Source organism: Sorghum bicolor, chromosome 5 (genome assembly GCF_000003195.3).
Source record: "Sorghum bicolor cultivar BTx623 chromosome 5, Sorghum_bicolor_NCBIv3, whole genome shotgun sequence".
NCBI lineage: Eukaryota > Viridiplantae > Streptophyta > Magnoliopsida > Poales > Poaceae > Sorghum > Sorghum bicolor.
In genome coordinates, this window is record NC_012874.2 from 61,814,264 (window position 1) to 61,832,399 (window position 18,136).

Genomic DNA, 18,136 nt, shown 5'->3' on the forward strand with positions numbered 1-18,136 from the left:
CATTAGGAGAAAGGACCTGCTCAGCATAGAAGACCTGTGCAGCACAGTTATCCATTATGCATGGATCATCTTTGTAGCCTACCTTGCTTAGATCTAGAACTCTAATCCCATAGTTGTCCACTGTGATATGTTTGTCTTCAACCCATTGACACCGAAATACAGGGATCTGAAATGTACCATAGTCTAGTTCCCATATGTCCTCAACGAAGCCAAAGTAAGTTGTTTCCTCACCAGTTTCAGAGTCTAAGGCGTCGCATCGAACACCACTATTTTGTGCCATGCTCTTTTGGTCTTTGGACTTGGTACAGAACGTGAAGCCACTAATGTAATAGGTTTGCCAAGTCGTGACCTGGCGTGATGACCCAGATGCCAAGACCTTGATGGTGCGATCCTCGAGTGTTTCCCCATCTGGAATGTCCTGCTCCCTTAGCCATGAGGTGAACTGATTCTTATGTTCCTTCATTATCCATTCATCTGTGTGCCCATGATTATGTTTTTGAAGCTCTTCAATGTGTAGATTTGTTGAATGTCATCAGATACAATAAGATTTCTACAATCCATGCATGGACAATGTATGTGCGTCTTTCTTGTTCTTGAAGCTTGGTTTTGAGCAGCATCAATAAACCTCTAGACCTCAGTTATGTATGATGGATCTAGTCTTGATAAATTATACATCCAAAATGACCTTTCCATCAGTACTTGTAAAACACCATTCATATGATCTAAGGGTTTACAAAGGATTTATCTAGGGTTTATTAGCTAGGGTTTATGGTTAAGCTTGAGATTAAAGGAAAAAACCTAAGTTACATAATTAAAAAATAATCTAAGTATAGCATAACTATATAAATACATCATTCATTACAAATAGATAGATGATGTGGAAGGTCATAATAAAAAATCTAACTACCATATAATTAAAAAAAATCCACAATTATCTATCTACATAAATATACAAAGAACACACCATTGGTTTAATCTTGTAAAAACTAGCTAAATTGAGAAGCAAACATGTTGAGAGGCATTATCCAACCATATTCAGCAACCCCATCTAACCATATCAACAAATAAAGACAAGAAGCTAGCTATTCTTCTCTCTCACTCATAAAACATACATACATGTTGATAAATAAATTGAAATATTTATAAAGAGAGAGAGAGAGAGAGAGACATAAATTAGAAAACCTAAGTATAGCATAACTATATAAATACAACATTCATTATAAATAGATAGATGATGTGGAAGGTGACAATAAAAAACCTAACTATCATATAATTAAAAAAATCAACAATTATCTCTCTACATAAATATACAAGAACACACCATTGGTTTAATCTTGTAAAAACTAGCTAAATTGAGAAGCAAACATGTTGAGAGACATTATCCAACCATATTAAACAACCCATCTAACCATATCAACAAATCAAGACAAAAAGCGAGCTATTCTTCTCTCTCACTCATGGTGAAACCTTAGATCCAAAAAGTGGCTCAAATTGAGCTAGAATGAGCAAATTGAGGCAATAGGGACATAAACTAACCTCTTTTAGCAACCTCCTTCCTAGAAATGAAGATCAAAACCTCCCCCCTTGTATTTTGAGAAATCTGGAACTCCAAAATCGCCCCCAATGGAAGGTGGGTGCGAGATAGTGTGTTCTGGTCGGGGAGGAAGAAGGGGTATTTATACAGAGATAACACAGGCGGTTGCTTAAGTCAACCGCCTGTGTTAAATTGGAATTTCCACAGGCGGCCGAAAATCTCTGACACCGCCCTATTTATACCACAGGCGCGTCGTAACTGGAACCGCCTATGGTATAAAAAGGGGGCGCCAGCTATGAGCCTGTTTCTACTAGTGTAGGTGCCTGAGGAATTTGGAGTGCAACCTTTTCAATTAGTTCAATAACAAGCATCTCTTATAAAAACATTCAAAACAAGAAGCATGTTGATGGAGGCGCTACCTCCCTCCCCTCCCACCTCCTCCTCATGCGAGTGAGATGGCGCTAGCTCCACAACGCCCTGCTTTGGTCATACTCTCTTGTGCCAGCAACAACTCCATATTCACGATGTCGGTGTCATTGTTCAGCACCGTACTGTGTCGAGATTGGCTCGCGGACTAAACTCCAATGCAACCCCATTTGCTAAGGAGGATTAGAATGGAAGAGGGGGTCATATGTAGCATAAGTTGGGCACTCCAAGAAGGCTCCATGTGTTTTCCTACATTGACAAGCGATCAACATGTTTTTGGAATTGATAAGTGAGAACTGTCGGCCAAGGGGTAACACGGGCCTCTGCTTCCCTATCTACCACCCCGACACCCCTCCCCCTTGCTACCACCGCCTTCAAGAAGCTCTCAAGGCGTCCCCTGTGCTCATCCCTTAGGCCTTGTTTGGATGTAGTCGGATTCACATTAATCCACATGTGTTGAGGTGGATTGGAATAGAATTTGAACTAAATTCCACTACAATCCACTCCAACCCATGTGGATTGAGGTGAATCCGACAACATCCAAACAAGGCCTTAGGAGCTCACCTAGCCCTTGGCCAACCACACTCTCTCCCCGCAAGCCTGGGGGTTATGACATATGCGACCCTATAGTACATCGGGATCTCACGCAACATTAGTGCCAGCGTCTAAGGCCACCTGTCCAAAGGTCCGCGCTGATTCTATGCCTTTGTAAAAGTACCTACCAATGTTACTACTTACTACTCCTGTGTTATCGTGGGGACTTCACTTGCCTCCTACCACTACTGCAGATAGGATTTTGCCGAGGGCCTGAGGCCTTCGGCAAAGGCTATAAGAATAGGTATGCCTCTGCAACGGAAGCCTCAATTCTGGCTTTATTTGTACATTTCTTGCAAAGAGTCTTCAGTCCCCTCTCCACTGTAAAACACTAGCGAAACTGCACAGGCCCCCCCAAACGTACTTCAGTGGGAAGGTGCACGATCAAATGCTGCATCGACAAGAAAAAGCCCGGTGGGAAGATCTTCTCCAGCTTACAGACCAACACAGGTGCCTGTTTTTCTAACTCTATAGCGACGTTTCGAGATACCTCCTTAGCACACAACAGGCAGAAGAAATAGCTCAACTTAGCCAACACTTTCCAGACATGCTCAGGGACATACCCACAGACCATTGCAGGGAGAAGCCGCTCAATCCATACATGGTAGTCATGACTCTTCATCCCGTTGACTCGCAAAGTGGTTAAGTTCACTCCTCTGCTCAGATTAGCGGCATAGCCATCTGGAAACATCAAGTTCTTGATCCATTCAAGCACTTCCCTTCTCGCATCTATTTTCAAAACGAAATCCACCTTAGGCTTTTTCCACTTCTTGTTTCAGCCACTAGGAGGTTGCATCTCTTGTTTATTTCTATCGCATGACGTCGACAAGTCCACTCTAGCCTTAACATTGTCCTTCGATTTCTCTATGTTCATAAGAGTGCCCCAAAGGGCCTCAGCGATATTCTTTTCAGTGTGCATTACATCAATGTTATGCGGCAAAAGAAGGTCATCAAAATAGGGCAGCCTGGTCAACCCGGACTTATGAGTCCACATATGTTGCACACCATAACCCACAAAACCACCTCCTTCGGTGGGCACAAGAGCATCAATCTGAGCACGAATCTCGGCACCACTCTTGATGTGGGGTTTAGGGTCTGTCACTACCACACCTTTTGTAATGTTCTTGACGTCCCTTCTGAATGGATGGCTAGCAGGAAGAAACTGACGATGCTGGTCAAACGACGAATACTTGCCACCCTTTTTCAAGCAAATAAACCTCATAGCTTCCATGCATACGGGACACGGAAACTTCCCGTGAACACACCAGGCGCTGAATAACCCGTACGCCAGGAAATCATGTAGAAAGTAGTGATACCAAACATACAGTTTGAAGCTTGACCTTGTAGCTCGGTCGTATGTCATACCCCTTCCCAAGCTTCAATCAATTCGTCAATCAGAGGCTCCATGAAGACCCCCATGTTGCTCCTTGGGTGTCCAGGAATTATCAAAGACAGAAAAACGTTATGTCGTTGGAAGGCAATGCTAGGGGGAAGGTTGAGAGGGATAGTGAACACAAGCCAACATGTGTATGGGGAAGACATCATTCCATAAGAATTGAATCCATCTGTTGCAAAGGCCACACGTACATTCCGAGCCTCAGCTGCTTTCTCAGGATGTCGATCATTAAAGTATTGTCATGCTTCAGCATCGGATGGATGGACCATCTTGTCCGGATGGTACCGCTTGCCATTCTTATGCCAAGTCATCTGTTTCGCAGTTTCCTCGGTCATGAAAAGTCGTTGGATCCTCGCCATGAAAGGAAGGTGACGTAACACTCTAGCGGGGATGGTAAGCTGCACCTTCTGGCCAACACCGGATACTGCCTCGAGGTATCTTGAGGCTCCACACTTCGGACAGTACTTCGCATTCTCGTGTTCTTTCCGAAATAGGACGCAACCTTTCGGACAACAATGTATCTTATCATATGGCATCTTGAGCGCACGAAGGAGTTTTTCTGACTCGTACAAGTTGGGGGGCAGAATATGATCCTTCGGTAGCATGGTGCCAAACAGAGTCAACATCTTATCGAAGCCTTCTCGACTCAGATTCAGCTCGGCCTTCAGCCCAATCACACGCCCAATGCCATCCAGCTGAGAAATAGTTGTATGCTCGTGAAGGGGTTTAGACACCGACTCCAACATTTTGTAGAAGGCTTCTACGTTTGCCTCCATCTCCTCCTTGTCACGTCCTTCAGCGAACTGAGCTTGGTGAGTGTCGTCTAGCATGTCGGCTACCCTAGCATCATCATTAAAAGGCTCAAGACGTGGTCTCACCACCTCCTCTCTTATACGGTCTTCACCATGGTAGATCCACCGGTAGTAGCCCGGCGTATAACCATGGTACACCAAATGTTTACCCATGGTCTCCTTGTTCACCCTCCTCTTGTTGTCACAGTGGCTGCACGGACACCAAACTAGCAAATGCCCTCTAGCTACATCCGCGCCAAATGCGTGGTTCAAGAAAGCATCTGTCCTCTTCACCCAATCCATGTCGTAATCATTTCGGCTTCTTCGCCCTGTGTACATCCACTGACGGTCCTCCATCCTTTGACAAATACGGCACCAAGTAACGTAACCACCTAGCCGGTATTCCTACTGTCTAATAGGTGAGGATAGGTCCTAATCCCACCCGCGTATGCGTAGATGAGGTCAGTTTCCATGCTCCGCTACGATCCAAGACAGAATTCCGGTAGCACCTCCCCGCTGTTCTCCCAATACACATCCTGTAAAGGAGTTTGTGTATTCGGAGAACAATGGAAAGGTGATGCCGAAATTCTGGCTAAGATCGGAGCGGAACATGGAAGCTAACCTCATCTACGCATACGCGGGCTGTCCAAGAAACATGGACAATCCGAAACAGATACGATCGGATACACACTGATCTATATGCATCCAATCGTATCTCTTTCGGACGGGAGACGCCTAACTCGTTTACGCATTCTACGACAAAGACAAAGGAGTAGAGCTGGTTTATACCTAAGGTGGCGGTGGAGAAAGGGTAGCGGGGCAGTGACGAGTCGGGGCAGTGGCGAGTCGCAGCGGTGCAGGCAGACCAGCAGCACCGACATAGACGATCAGCTCCTCCGAAGCTCCTCTCACGTCCTCTGTTCTCTAAAATAAAAAATATTAGTTAAAAATTTTGGCAGAACCTCCCCTGTACGGGGAGGTTCCCAAAACCTACAAAAAAAATCGACTCGATGGCCGACACATAGAAACACGGCACGACGACCGACATATTATCAATAGGAGGCACGAAGGCCATCCGCATCAAAAAACGCCGCGATGGCCGAGAACCTACTACTACTAAAAATAAATTTTTTAACCTAACTAAAATTTCTAACTATACTAACAAACTAAAAATTCTAACTATACTAACTAACTAAAATTTCTAACCTAACTAACTAACTAAAGTTTCTAACCTATATACTAAATTAAAAGAGGGGAAATGCTTACCTGAGCAGCAGGGAGGGAGATCGGGCCGGGCTCCACCAGCGGCGGGGTGGAGCTTAGGCGGCCGGCTGCGGGCGGTTCTCGGGCGGGCGGCTGGCGGCGGCGTCGAGGCTCCGGCGAGCGGCGGGCGGCGGGCGGGGGGGCGCGCGGGCCGACGTGGCGCGCGCTGGGGGCGGCGACGCGAGCAGCCGTGAGCGGGGCGGGCGCGAGCGCGGGCCAGCGAGGCGGCGTGCGGCGAGCGGCGGCGGGCGAGCAGGCGCTGGGAAGTCAAATGACCCCCAGCGCCCGCTCGAGCGTTTTATTACGGCCGAGCTCTTTGCCGAGGGCCTAGATCCAGGGCCCTCAGCAAAGAATTTTTTTATTTTTTTAATTTCTTTGCCAAGGGCTTGACCTAGGGCCCTCGGCAAAGATTATTTTTAAATTTTTTTTTCGAGCTAGTCTTTGCCGAGGGCCTTGGATACGTGCCCTCGGCAAAGATATTATCTGGTGCCACGTGGAAAATCTTTGCCGAGGGCCTAACTGTAGCCCTCGGCAAATAATTTAAATTTTAAATTTCTAAATTCTTTGCCGAGGGCTATAGTAAGGCCCTCGGCAAAGAATTTATTTTTTTTGCTTTTTTGATTAGTTTTTTTCTTTGTCACACCTACACATGCTAAAGTTTGGTTCATTTTGAAATAACTTTGGTATATTTTTTGGATTTTTTGAATTTGTTGAATTTTTTGACAAATTTCAAATTCAAACTACAGGTGCATTAAATAATATTATTTACTTATTTCAATCTTGACATTTATGATTGTTAGTGCATTTTCAGGCCGTATGCAGAAAGTCACATGAAATATCGAACGTTTACCCCCCGAAACATGTCGACCAAGTTGCGTGAAATCTTTTATGAGATGTTTGGGTTTTACATGTGATCACACATGTGATCACATATGAGATGTTTGGATTTTGTGCACCGGACGTTACCATAGACTCAGAATTTTTTGAAATTTTTATCATAGCCTTCACATGTGATAACATGTTATGTCGCCAAGTTTCGTGATTTTCTGAGTTTGTTTTCATTTTATATGTTCGAAAAAACGATTTCACGCAGCTTGGTCGACATGTTTCGGGGGGTAAACGTTCGATATTTCATGTGGCTTTCTGCATACGGCCTGGAAATGCACTAACAATCATGAATGTCAAGATTGAAATAATTAAATAATATTATTTAATGCACCTGCAGTTTAAATTTGAAATTTGTCGAAAAATTCAACAAATTCAAAAAATCTAAAAAATATACCAAAGTTATTTCAAAATGAACCAAACTTTGGCATGTAGTTTAGAATAGTGTAGGTGTGCCACAGAAAGAAAAAAAACATGGATCAAAAAAAAAATTGCCGAAGGCCCACGCCAGACCCTCGGCAAAGAGGGGAATTGCCGAGGGCCGACCCAATAGCCTCCTTACACAATTATCAGGTCATTTTGAACATCTCATCCTTGTTCCCAACTATTCCCCTAATGACATCAAGACTCTCCGTCTGGGGGACCACCTTCTGCCATCTTCTTCAACGGAACCTTCAAGATGGCTCTGAAAGTTTTGAGGGGTGCTTCCGAGGGTATCTTCAAGACAGTCCTGCATGAAAGTCTTGAACAATATGTTCCATAATAATGAATATATACATCCTTTTTTTTGAAAGAGTCATGAGGATCCGAAGCCCGTAGAAAAATTATATTAGGAAGCTAAACAAACTTACAAAGTTAACATACAAAAAATGAAATAAAGATGATGTCATCCTTTGTCAGAATGATAACCAGCTTTGGATCCATGAGCAGGCTCTCTTTCACTCTTAACGAAGTTAAGGCCATTTCTTTGTTGAAGGTATCTTTACTGTCTTGAAGGTTTGGTCCAATTCCTTTGAAGATCAAATTGTTTCAGGTACCCCATATGGTCCAACACATAATCATCAGCATTCAAGAAAATTCAGAGTTCAATTGATGCTTGAGTTGCATGCTGACTTGAGGAAAGGCAGTCTGAACTTGAATCTGAATATTGATTAGGTTCCAGCATGACTGGCAAAGGGACATTCTAGGAACAGGTGAGAAACTGTTTCTTCTGCTGAGAGCTGGCAGAGCACTCAGTTGTAGGATTCCATTCTTTCCGTTCGCTTGTCTTATAAACCGTATTTTTTCTATTAACTTATTTTTCTCTCACAATAAATCAACGAACAATATTTTCAACCATGACTTTTCAGACCAGCAAATAGGCAATGCTGTCCTAGCTACTAGTTTCTTGTATGCCTTGGTAGCTGCAAAGAGATCAGATCACCAAACATATCCTAGGAATCGTTTTCAGCTGTTAACTATGTAATGTCCAGGATGTTAGCTTGGCCAATCATCTGAGTATAAGCCAAGTCAGACAGTGGCAGATGGAAGAGTTGGTTCAACTGATTGAGGTCTCTTGCTTTACTTAATGGAAAATAGGCACCGGTTTCCACAATTAATCAAATCGAAAGGCAAACAATGATCAAGCTAGTTTTTTTTTTAATTCCTGTCTCTTCCTAACTTAGGCTTACAAATGACGATCCCCAATTTTAAAAGGGCCGAGGTTTTTGGTGATTTTGAGTATTGACCAATGCCTTATTCTGTATTAGTGAAGGCCTGGACTAGAAACAACTTCCTCTCTCAAAGGCTAAAAACAAATTAAAAAAAACGAAAAAGCTAGCTACTCATACCCATGCTCCGTACGGTTTGGGTACTGGACGTCGAACTCCATGGACACGTCGTGTACTTGTACTGTTTGGAGTTGTTCCAAATTCACTTCAGGATATTGGTCGAGTTTCGTAGAGACTTGATTCTCTTGTAAGCTGCCATAGGCGTGTAACCCAAAACTCTAGACATAGTGAGATTGTTGCCGGCTGGTGCCCGTGGTTTTTCCTCTTCATATTGAAGGGGTTTTCCACGTAAGTGGTGTGTCTTTGCTGTGATTAATTTCGTTTACTTCATATTCCTATACGTCGTTCATATATAACATGTACAGCCTCTTCTTCCTCGACGACGACCTCGTCGTCGATCCTCCACCGGCCACCTCCGACGAGACCTGCTGGTGGTACTCGTGCAATCTCTTGGCCTTCTTTGTCGTCCCTATCCTGTCCACCGCTCGCCTGCCGCCGTCTAGCAGTAGGTCTCTGGTCTCTTCTTGGTTCCCGCGCCGCCATGGATGGCGAGTTGTTACCTGCGCAGCCACGCTCCATCATCTAATTGATGACCAGCCCACATGATGGGATGAAACGCTTGTGAGAAAGGTACTTTTATGCATGTGATGTTGAAGAAATCTTGAATCTCAAAAGTGCTTTTTTTTCCTGTTAGAAGTGCTTGTAGGCTAGCCATGAGAACGGAGCATGGGCCTTGTTTAGTTCCTTCCCGAAATGTTTTCGGAACATTGTAGCACTTTCGTTTGTTTGTGATAATTATTGTCCAATTATAGACTAAATAGGCTCAAAAGATTCGTCTCGTAAATTTCGATCAAACTGTGTAATTAGTTTTTATTTTCGTTTATATTTAATATTTCATGCATGCGTCTAAAGATTCGATGTGACAGGGAATCTTGAAAAATTTTTGGATTTTAGGTGAAAGTAAACAAGGCCATGGTGAAGGGGAGGTCTCGGTAGCAGCTCTACTACAGCTGATGGGAGAAAGGTAGGGTAAGGCCTGTGGTATATTCAAGTTCCTGAAAAGGTGAAAGTTTTCACGTGGAAAGTCGTCAACACAATAGAATTTCAACTCAAGATAACAAGTGTTATCATATCGACATATTGCTCTAAGGCTACTTGTGAGATGCGTGGCCACTGGAGGGGGGATTGTTTCCATGCTAGGATTCAGTGCCCCCACGCTGTTGCCTTGCACCAAGCCATGGGAGATCACAGGGTTCTACCGGCTGAGGAGGATCTGAAATATACTGGGCCTGAATGGTTTGCTAGTTCTCAGAGGTAATACCACCGTCAAAGGAGGATCTGAAATTTTGCTACAATGAATAGTGGTTTGCTAGCTCTCTTTTTTGGCAGAGGTGAATGCAAATTTGTTTATGCTCCTTTGGCAAGTTTGGAGTGTGCGTAATAGTGTTTTGGGTGCCGGCCGGGCAGAAGGTCTCTTTGGAGGGTTCTACTATATTTTCTAACATGATACATGGACTCTTTTTTTTTGTTTTTTTTTGAAAAGAGAATATATTAATATCCAGCCTCTATATCGATCAATGTATATAGCTGTTCTTTATTACAAGTCAAGCACTGCCAACCAAGCAATGGTTTGCTAGCTCTCTTTTTTGGCAGAGGTGAATGCAAATTTGTTTATGCTCCTTTGGCAAGTTTGGAGTTGTGTAATAGTGTTTTGGGTGCCGGCCGGGCAGAAGGTCTCTTTGGAGGGTTCTATTATATTTAGGTCTCTTTGGAGGGTTCTATTATATTTTCTAACATGATGGACTCTTTTATTTTTTTTTAAAAAAAAGAATACATTAATATCCCAGCCTCTACATCGATCAATGCATATAGTTATTCCTTATTACAACTCAAGCATTGCCAAACCAAGTAATCTCAAACACAACATGGACTTTCTGCATCGATCAATGCATATCACTACCAAAATGGTGGAGTTCTCCTAGTGTTTTTAGTTAGTAATAAAACACTACTACTAGTCAAACACTAGGGAATCCTCACTAGGAGGCATTTACTAGGGAAAGTTTATATTAAATTTTAAATGCTAAAACACTAGAAGAACCCCACATTACTAGGAGAAATTGATATAGTCGTTTCTTATTATAACTCAAGCACTGCTAACCAAACAATCTCAAACACAACATGGACTCTCTTGTGCACTAACGCCACGCCACGCCACGCCACGCCAGTTTGCAGTCTGATAAGAAATGAAAACAATGCGCTCTTGTGGGGAGCCCAAGGCTACAAGTAGATAGCTGGAAGCCTCAGCAGAAGTGGATCCCGCCTTCAACAGGTATGATGAAGATCAATGTGGATGGGGCTTTATTTCATCCCCGTCCAGTTTGGGTATTGCTGCTGTAGACGTGCTAATCAGAGATCATGGCGATTGCTTCGTCATTATATTGCAGGGACGCCGAGGAAGCTCAAGCTGTTGCATGCCATGCATGAAGGAATCGTCCTCGCTGCACGGTGGCCAGACGTCCAATGATGTTAGAGACTGACTGTGCCGTGGTGGCCACAAAGCTGAAAAGTAATATGTGCAAGTGCAAGGCTGTTCGATTGACTGGTCACTTATTGAAGTGTGGATGGCTATGGAGGACTTGTGCCGTTTGGAGATTGCTAATGCCTTGTTTAGATCAAAAAAAACTTTTTAGATTTGTACACTACAACACTTTCGTTTGTATTTAGTAACTATTATCCAATCATAAACTAACTAGACTTAAAAGATTTGTCTCGCAAATTACAGGAAAATTGTGTAATTAATTTCTTTTATTTATATTTAATGTTCCATACATGTGCTGTAAGATCCGTTGTGATGAGGAATTTTAAAAAGTTTTTGAATTTTAGAGTATACTAAACAAGGCCTAGGAGTCAAAATAATGTAGCGCATAAACTTACTCATTTTGCTATTAGGTTGGGTCATAGTAAAGTCTTTTTTTTCTTCTTTTCCTGATTTTGCTTTGTCTCTAGTCTGTAATGATACTATTTTATTGGTATAAAGTGTCTGTTTCGCAAAAGAAGTTATTTTCTTTCTGTAATGATACTATTTTCTTGCTAAAAATTGCGTGCGACCAGGATTACGTACCTGACTGCTGCTATTTTTTTTTCTTTCTTGCCATCATGTCCACCACCTTTCCATCCAGTTTTATTAAAGATGGAAACGCATGTAAATACTAAAATACCCCTCTTTTACTTACACACTATATTACTTTTTAGACATCACTATGTCAAAAAAAAGACATCACAGACGCGCGAACGCCTTAATCACAGACGCTTCACGGCGCGTCTAATATAACACGTCTGTAATAAGGAGTATTCACTGTCTAATATAACACGCCTTAAACTTCTTTTGATAAACACGTTTAACTGGATTCACTGTTATGATTAAGAGATAATTGGGGAACTCAGCTGGCAGCAGCCATATCCTCTATCTGGGAGATGAGTATATTCCTGCCCAGAAGTAGAGGGAGATAGTAGTCAGAAAACTTGGCTAGGGAAACACTCAGACGCTTGTAAGCTATCGTCAGAAGACGCGTCTGTGACCTCCAAATAATAAAGACACGCGTACCTTACAAGTGTCTGTAACTTAAAGCGTGTCTGTGACATTTGAATTAGTACAGACGTGTGTTGTTAATGCACGTCTGTACTACTAGTTCAGACGCTTGTTCTTGACGACTGTCTGTATTTCTTAAAATTACAGACGCGTCTTTGACTATCACTGATCGCTGTCTTGAGCCATAGGATTGCTACAAACGAGCGCTTGTTAACATGCGTCTGTGATAGTTTGCTAGAGACGCGTGTTGGTTTAAGCGTCTGTATCCGAGCTGATGATTATGTGCCGTTTTTACATAGTGCATGTCTATATATTAATAAGTGAAGTAGTGAACAAACCAATTATCTTTTTTGATTTTTGATTTCCGGTTCTACGTTGCATAGCCGGCATCAAAGGCCACCGCTCAGCATCAGCGCCGCACAGTCGCCATCGTTACTATGCTTTGGGCCATGTTTAAGGCCCTGTTTTAGATGCTTTATCATAAGATGGTTATATATATGGAGCATTAAATATAGATAAAAAATAACTATTAATTATACAGTTTTTTCCTATAATTCGCGAGACAAATCTTTTGAGCCTAGTTAGATTATGGTTGGACAATATTTGTTAAATACAAACGAAAATGATACAATGTCCAAATCTAAAAAAAATGGATCTAAACAAGGTCTTAGTTACACCCAAAATTCAAAAACTTTTTAAGATTTCTCATCACATTGAATTTTGCAGCACATGCATGGAACATTAAATATAGATAGAAAATAACTAATTACACAGTTTGTCTGTAATTTATGAGACAAATCTTTTAAGCCTACTTAGTCCATGATAGAACAATAATTAACAAATACAAATAAAATGCTACAGTAGTAAATTTAAAAAAAATTGGATCTAAAGAAGGCCCAGGGTATGGAAAAGTGTGACATGAAGCATTACCATGTCGTGTGCAAATATGGACTTCCCCCGTAAAGGTGCCTACAACGAATCCAATGTCTCCAATGCTGCTGCAAATATCCTTAATTATGCATTAATTGTAAGAGCATCTCTAAGGGTTTTGCATTTGAGGTTTGTATTTAAGTAATTTGCCAAAAAGCTCCAAAAGAGGTATCCAACGGTTTTGCATTTGAATTTACAATTTGGGCAACTTGGCAAAAGACGGAGCAAACTTGGCAAAAATGTCAACCTGTGGATGACTTTGCAAACCCGATCGCGCGAGCAAAGTCACGCGCAAGAAAAGCACGCGCGCCTGGAGACCTTCTATTTTTATCCTTTGCCAAGTCCAAATGCCAATTCCCTTGGAGATGACCTATTTTTATCCTTTGCATTTTGTTATTGGAGTTTGCAAATAACAACAAATGCCAAGTCAATTTGCCAAAATCTTTGGAGATGCTCTAATACATCTATTTGTTTGATGCAAAACTAATAATTATTATAAATATTAGGTGATTTTTCCTGGGTTGGGCTGTGGTATTTTTAAAATAATTTTAAATGTTTTCTTCGTGATGGAAGAAATTGTGAAAGGAATGTAATCATAGTGGAATTTCAACGAATCAAGGCTAAGAGCTTGTATGAATGCAAGGGCTAATTGCTAGCTAGTTAGCTAAAGATTAGTCCAAATTAGTTTTAGTGTCTGAGTAGAATAATAGAATATATAATATACTCATAGCTATTGTAACTTTAATACTATTCGAGTAATATATACTATCATAATGTAAACCAACAAAATACTATAAATTAATGCATTTTAACTTAATTGAGAAAATATAAAATAATTTAAAAGATTATTAACTAACAATGCACACATATTTAATTAAGGAATAGATTGAAGGAAACGATAAGACATTACGATAAGACCTTTGTGAATGCTGCCGGACTGACGTACTAAAAAAACAAGAAAAAATTAAACAGAGTACGTACTCCCAGTGTAGGTATAAAAAAAAGTTGTTTTGGACAAGGTTTAAATCAAATATTGAAAATATAAATCATGAATAACTTTTATATTTTTGAGTTTGAAAATGTGAAAACCATATTAATAAGTTTATCTTAAAAAATAATTTCATAAAATATACATATACCACTTTTTGATAAATATTTTATAAAAATAAGGAGTCAAAATTAGGTTTTGGAGGTCGTGTCATTGTCCTAAACGACTTTCTTTATGGATATGGAGGAAGTATTTCATAATAATGATTTCATTTATCCCCCCCAAAAGTTTTGTAAAATTTTCCAGATTCTTCATCACATCCAATCTCGTGGCACATGCATACAACATTAAATATAGATTAAAATATAACTAATTACATTGTTTGCTTACTACTTGGGAGACGAATCTTTTGATCCTAGTTAGTCTATGATTAAATAATACTTATCAAATATAAACGAGAGTGTTATAGTATCTATTTTGCAAAAAATTTTGCAAGTAAACAAAGAACCAAGAATCGCCAAGAAAACGAAAAGCCAAGCCAATCACGGCCTTGTTACATCAAATGTTTTCGTAGGATATCGGAAGAGGTGTTTGATACTAATAAAAAAACTAATTACATAACTTAGGTAGAAACTACGAGACGAATTTCTTAAATCTAATTAATCTATCATTAGCGCATATAGGTTACTATAGCATTTAAGGCTAATTATGGACTAACTAGGCTTAAAAGATTTGTTTCGTGATTTCCAACTAAATTATATAGTTCATTTATTTTTATCTATATTTAGTACTCCATGTTTGCGTCTAAATATTCGATTTGTTGGTTGAAAACCTTTTATGTTGAGAACTAAACAAGGCTGAGCATCTCCCAGGCAACCACCGTCCTGCAGCCTGTGGTCCTCGTTTCGTTTTCAGTGGCATGGCTGGGGCAGCGCTTGCCTGGCCCACGCACCCGTTGAGGGCTCCAATCAGACATGCCATGCAATACCACCTCTCGTCCCCATCAAACTATCCTATTGAAAAGATACGTTACTTTTTTTCTCTATCAGTCGCTCAATATCTCTTCTTTCTTGTTGGTGGTCATCAATATTTTTCTAATCTCTGCTCAAAGAAAGGAGGAGATACAACTTCCCCAATACTATAGAGACCATTCCAACTACCACTTTTCAATCATATTTTCTCTTATACTTCTATGGGATCCACCTTTCATATGGGTATTGAGAAAGATATATTGGAGTACTGCTGCAAATATCTTTCCCAATAAATCTAGAAAGTAATATTAGGCTATCCTAATACTATATAGTTAGGAGAGTTGTATTGAGGAACTACTAAAGATGCCGTGAAGACCTTCTGCTGAGAGCCCGGAGCGAGAGTACCCACCGCCAGCCCCCTGCCCGTCTTCCTTTCCTCGGCGAGTTCGCCCTTCCCCTTCCTTCTCCCTCACTCCTTCTGCAGTCCCCCTTGTGTAATAAGTGCCTGGATCTCAGACCTTGCTTCTACCTTGCCTGCTCCAAGGATGTGTGGGTTGTTTGGTGCTGCTCCCATCCATCTCGAACCAAGGAACAAGCACGGCCAACAATGGCACCAAGAACAGAGGCACAAAGGGCGAGAGCAGGAGATTTGGTAGCAGGCCTCCAACGCATAGCCAGGGTGGCTACTCCTTGGTGTCCATGGGCCCACTGGGTACCTGCTTCCTTGTTGTCCATAGCGGTGGAAGCCCTCGACGTAATAAATTTTAGAAAGAACTATTCACACTTCTCTAGTCCGCCATCTCAACCCTTCACACGTCGCCATTGGTCATCATGCGGGATATGTCGTGCACCGTGTTGGCGTCGGCAAGGGTCCTTCTAAAGCACGGGCTCAATCGCGTTGGCGTCACTTCCATGCGGATCGAGCGGCGGATGCAGCTGGAGTTCAACCTCAGCGACGTGTGAAGGGCCCATGGAGTTCAACCTCAGCGACGTGTGAAGGGCCCATGGACACTACAACAAATGTGACTATACATGACGAATTTTGGTGACGTTCTAAAAAATCATCATGGAAGTCCCTAATCTATGACGGATTATATGTTACTATTAGGTGAGAAAAAAATAGAATAAGAAAACTGACCGTCGGCTCCTTCCTATCCCCTCCCTTATCCTCTCACGGTCTCTCCTTCGGTCCTTCCCATGTCGACTCCATGTGGGTGGCCGCCGTTCTTCTCTTCCAGTCAAATCCACGACGAGGCGGCTGCACCCTTCTCCTCCGGCCAGATCCATGCCATGGGAACCTCCCTTCTTCTTCTCCAGCCAGATCCACAACGTGGTGGCTGCGCCCTTCTCCCCCAGCCAGATCCATGCCATGGGAACCTTAGGAAGCTCCGCCGCCTCATCCTTGACGCCAAGCTCACGCCCTTCCACCGGGGCGCCGACGACGCGCGCGCCGACCTCGACGAGTGCCCATCTACTTCCTGGTAACCATCCTCTTCCCCATCTGCCCCAGATGCAGTTCTACACTAACTACTCCTCGTTGTGCTGCTCTGTGGCGACGCCGAGGCATCCGGGCCTTCCTCTAGGTTTCATCTCCAAGGACGTAGGTCCCCGGCTACTGCGCGTGCCGTGTCGTACAACTCCCCAAGCGAGGAGGAGCCACCAGTCCTGCTGCTCCTCCATTTTCTATATGTGAGTATAGTACCGGATTTCTTCATCTAAATTGCATCGGTGTTCCTAGATGTACTACATGCTGCTGCTCTCAACGCACTGGGATATGATAGATTTAAATTCATGTACCACTTCACTATGATGCACTTATGGTTGATTTAACTGAAATGCTTACTGATTTGTGCTCAACGAATTTCTGGAACTTTTGTAACACTGAAGTTACTGAATTTGAGTTCTTGTAACTGAATTGCACGTGACTTTGCTTGACGAATGGCTGCTTGGACAATACTTTGATAAATAAACAAAGGTATGTGCTATAATTTATTATTTGGCACATCTAATCGATATAGTATACAATCTTCATATCTGTTATTTGTATATAGGTAAACATAGTCCGATGCAGAAACTATCATGACACTCCAAAACAATTCTTGTCCCATGATTTTGCTTCAAGTAAGTGCTTCTTGTCTGCTGCTGCTGTTACTACTGATCTGGAACAAAAAGTTGAAATTAATTCTTATAGCATTATATGATGCATGTGATTATCTTGCTGTATGGAACTCTGAAACTATGCATTGGTGCCAAAAGTGTTGGTTGTTTGCTTGTTATCTGTTTTCAGAATTTTGGACTAGCATATGTATTGAATTTGTTAACTAGTTTCAAAGCTTCCTAATAAATAGATGACATTTCTTTTTAGAATCTTTGCTAGCAAATCTGACTTATATTTGTTTTGATTTTCAGGTAGCACATCTTATGGACAGCAAGTGAATTGAAGTGCTCGTGAATAGTAATGTTTAGTTGTTTAGACTCCCTACATATCAAATCTTTTAGTTCAAACTTAGATATTGTGATAGTCACTCTAATGGTTGTGAGCTAGGCCAATCTATGGCTTGATGTTCAATGTGGCTGTTGTGGACATGCTAGTACATGAATGAATTATTGTTTGGTGAATCTTACGAGTTGTGATGCATGTTGATGAAGTGATAATTTGGCACTTATTTTTGATGTTCTTTTCATCACTATGCTTTGGATCTGGGCTTGGATCTGGGCTGGTTATAGAAGATAGACAACTAACCCATGACGATCACATATCCTAATCTATGACGGCTCAATTAGATCCAGCAAATGTATGACGTGAGATACATGATGGATTTTTCGATCGTCATGGCAAGTTAACTGTGACGTATTTTTGACTGTCTGTGACCAAAGTGATCGTCATGTAAAGCACCATTGGACGGATCGAGCAAGGCTAGATCCATGTCTTCTGCACCAAGACCAGGACCGCCAAGGCCGAGGAAGAGTTCGACTGCAACACGCTTTGGGGGTCGGGGA

General features: G+C 41.9%; 1 protein-coding gene across 3 annotated transcripts; it reads left to right on the top strand.

The window, feature by feature from the left end:
• Positions 16,265-17,800, top strand: LOC110435364. 3 transcript variants are annotated; one of them, XR_002453022.1, is made up of 5 exons: positions 16,266-16,617; positions 16,720-16,825; positions 17,024-17,111; positions 17,188-17,257; positions 17,546-17,800. XR_002453022.1 is itself a non-coding variant. In XM_021460843.1 (4 exons), exons 1-4 carry the CDS (start codon positions 16,334-16,336, stop codon positions 17,575-17,577), a joined length of 492 nt encoding a protein of 163 aa, XP_021316518.1. In that variant the 5' UTR covers positions 16,265-16,333; the 3' UTR covers positions 17,578-17,800. The 3 variants fall into 3 exon arrangements, 1 of the variants encoding a protein (XP_021316518.1); XM_021460843.1 differs by lacking the exon at positions 17,024-17,111 and having other exon boundaries at positions 16,265-16,617; XR_002453021.1 differs by having other exon boundaries at positions 16,270-16,825.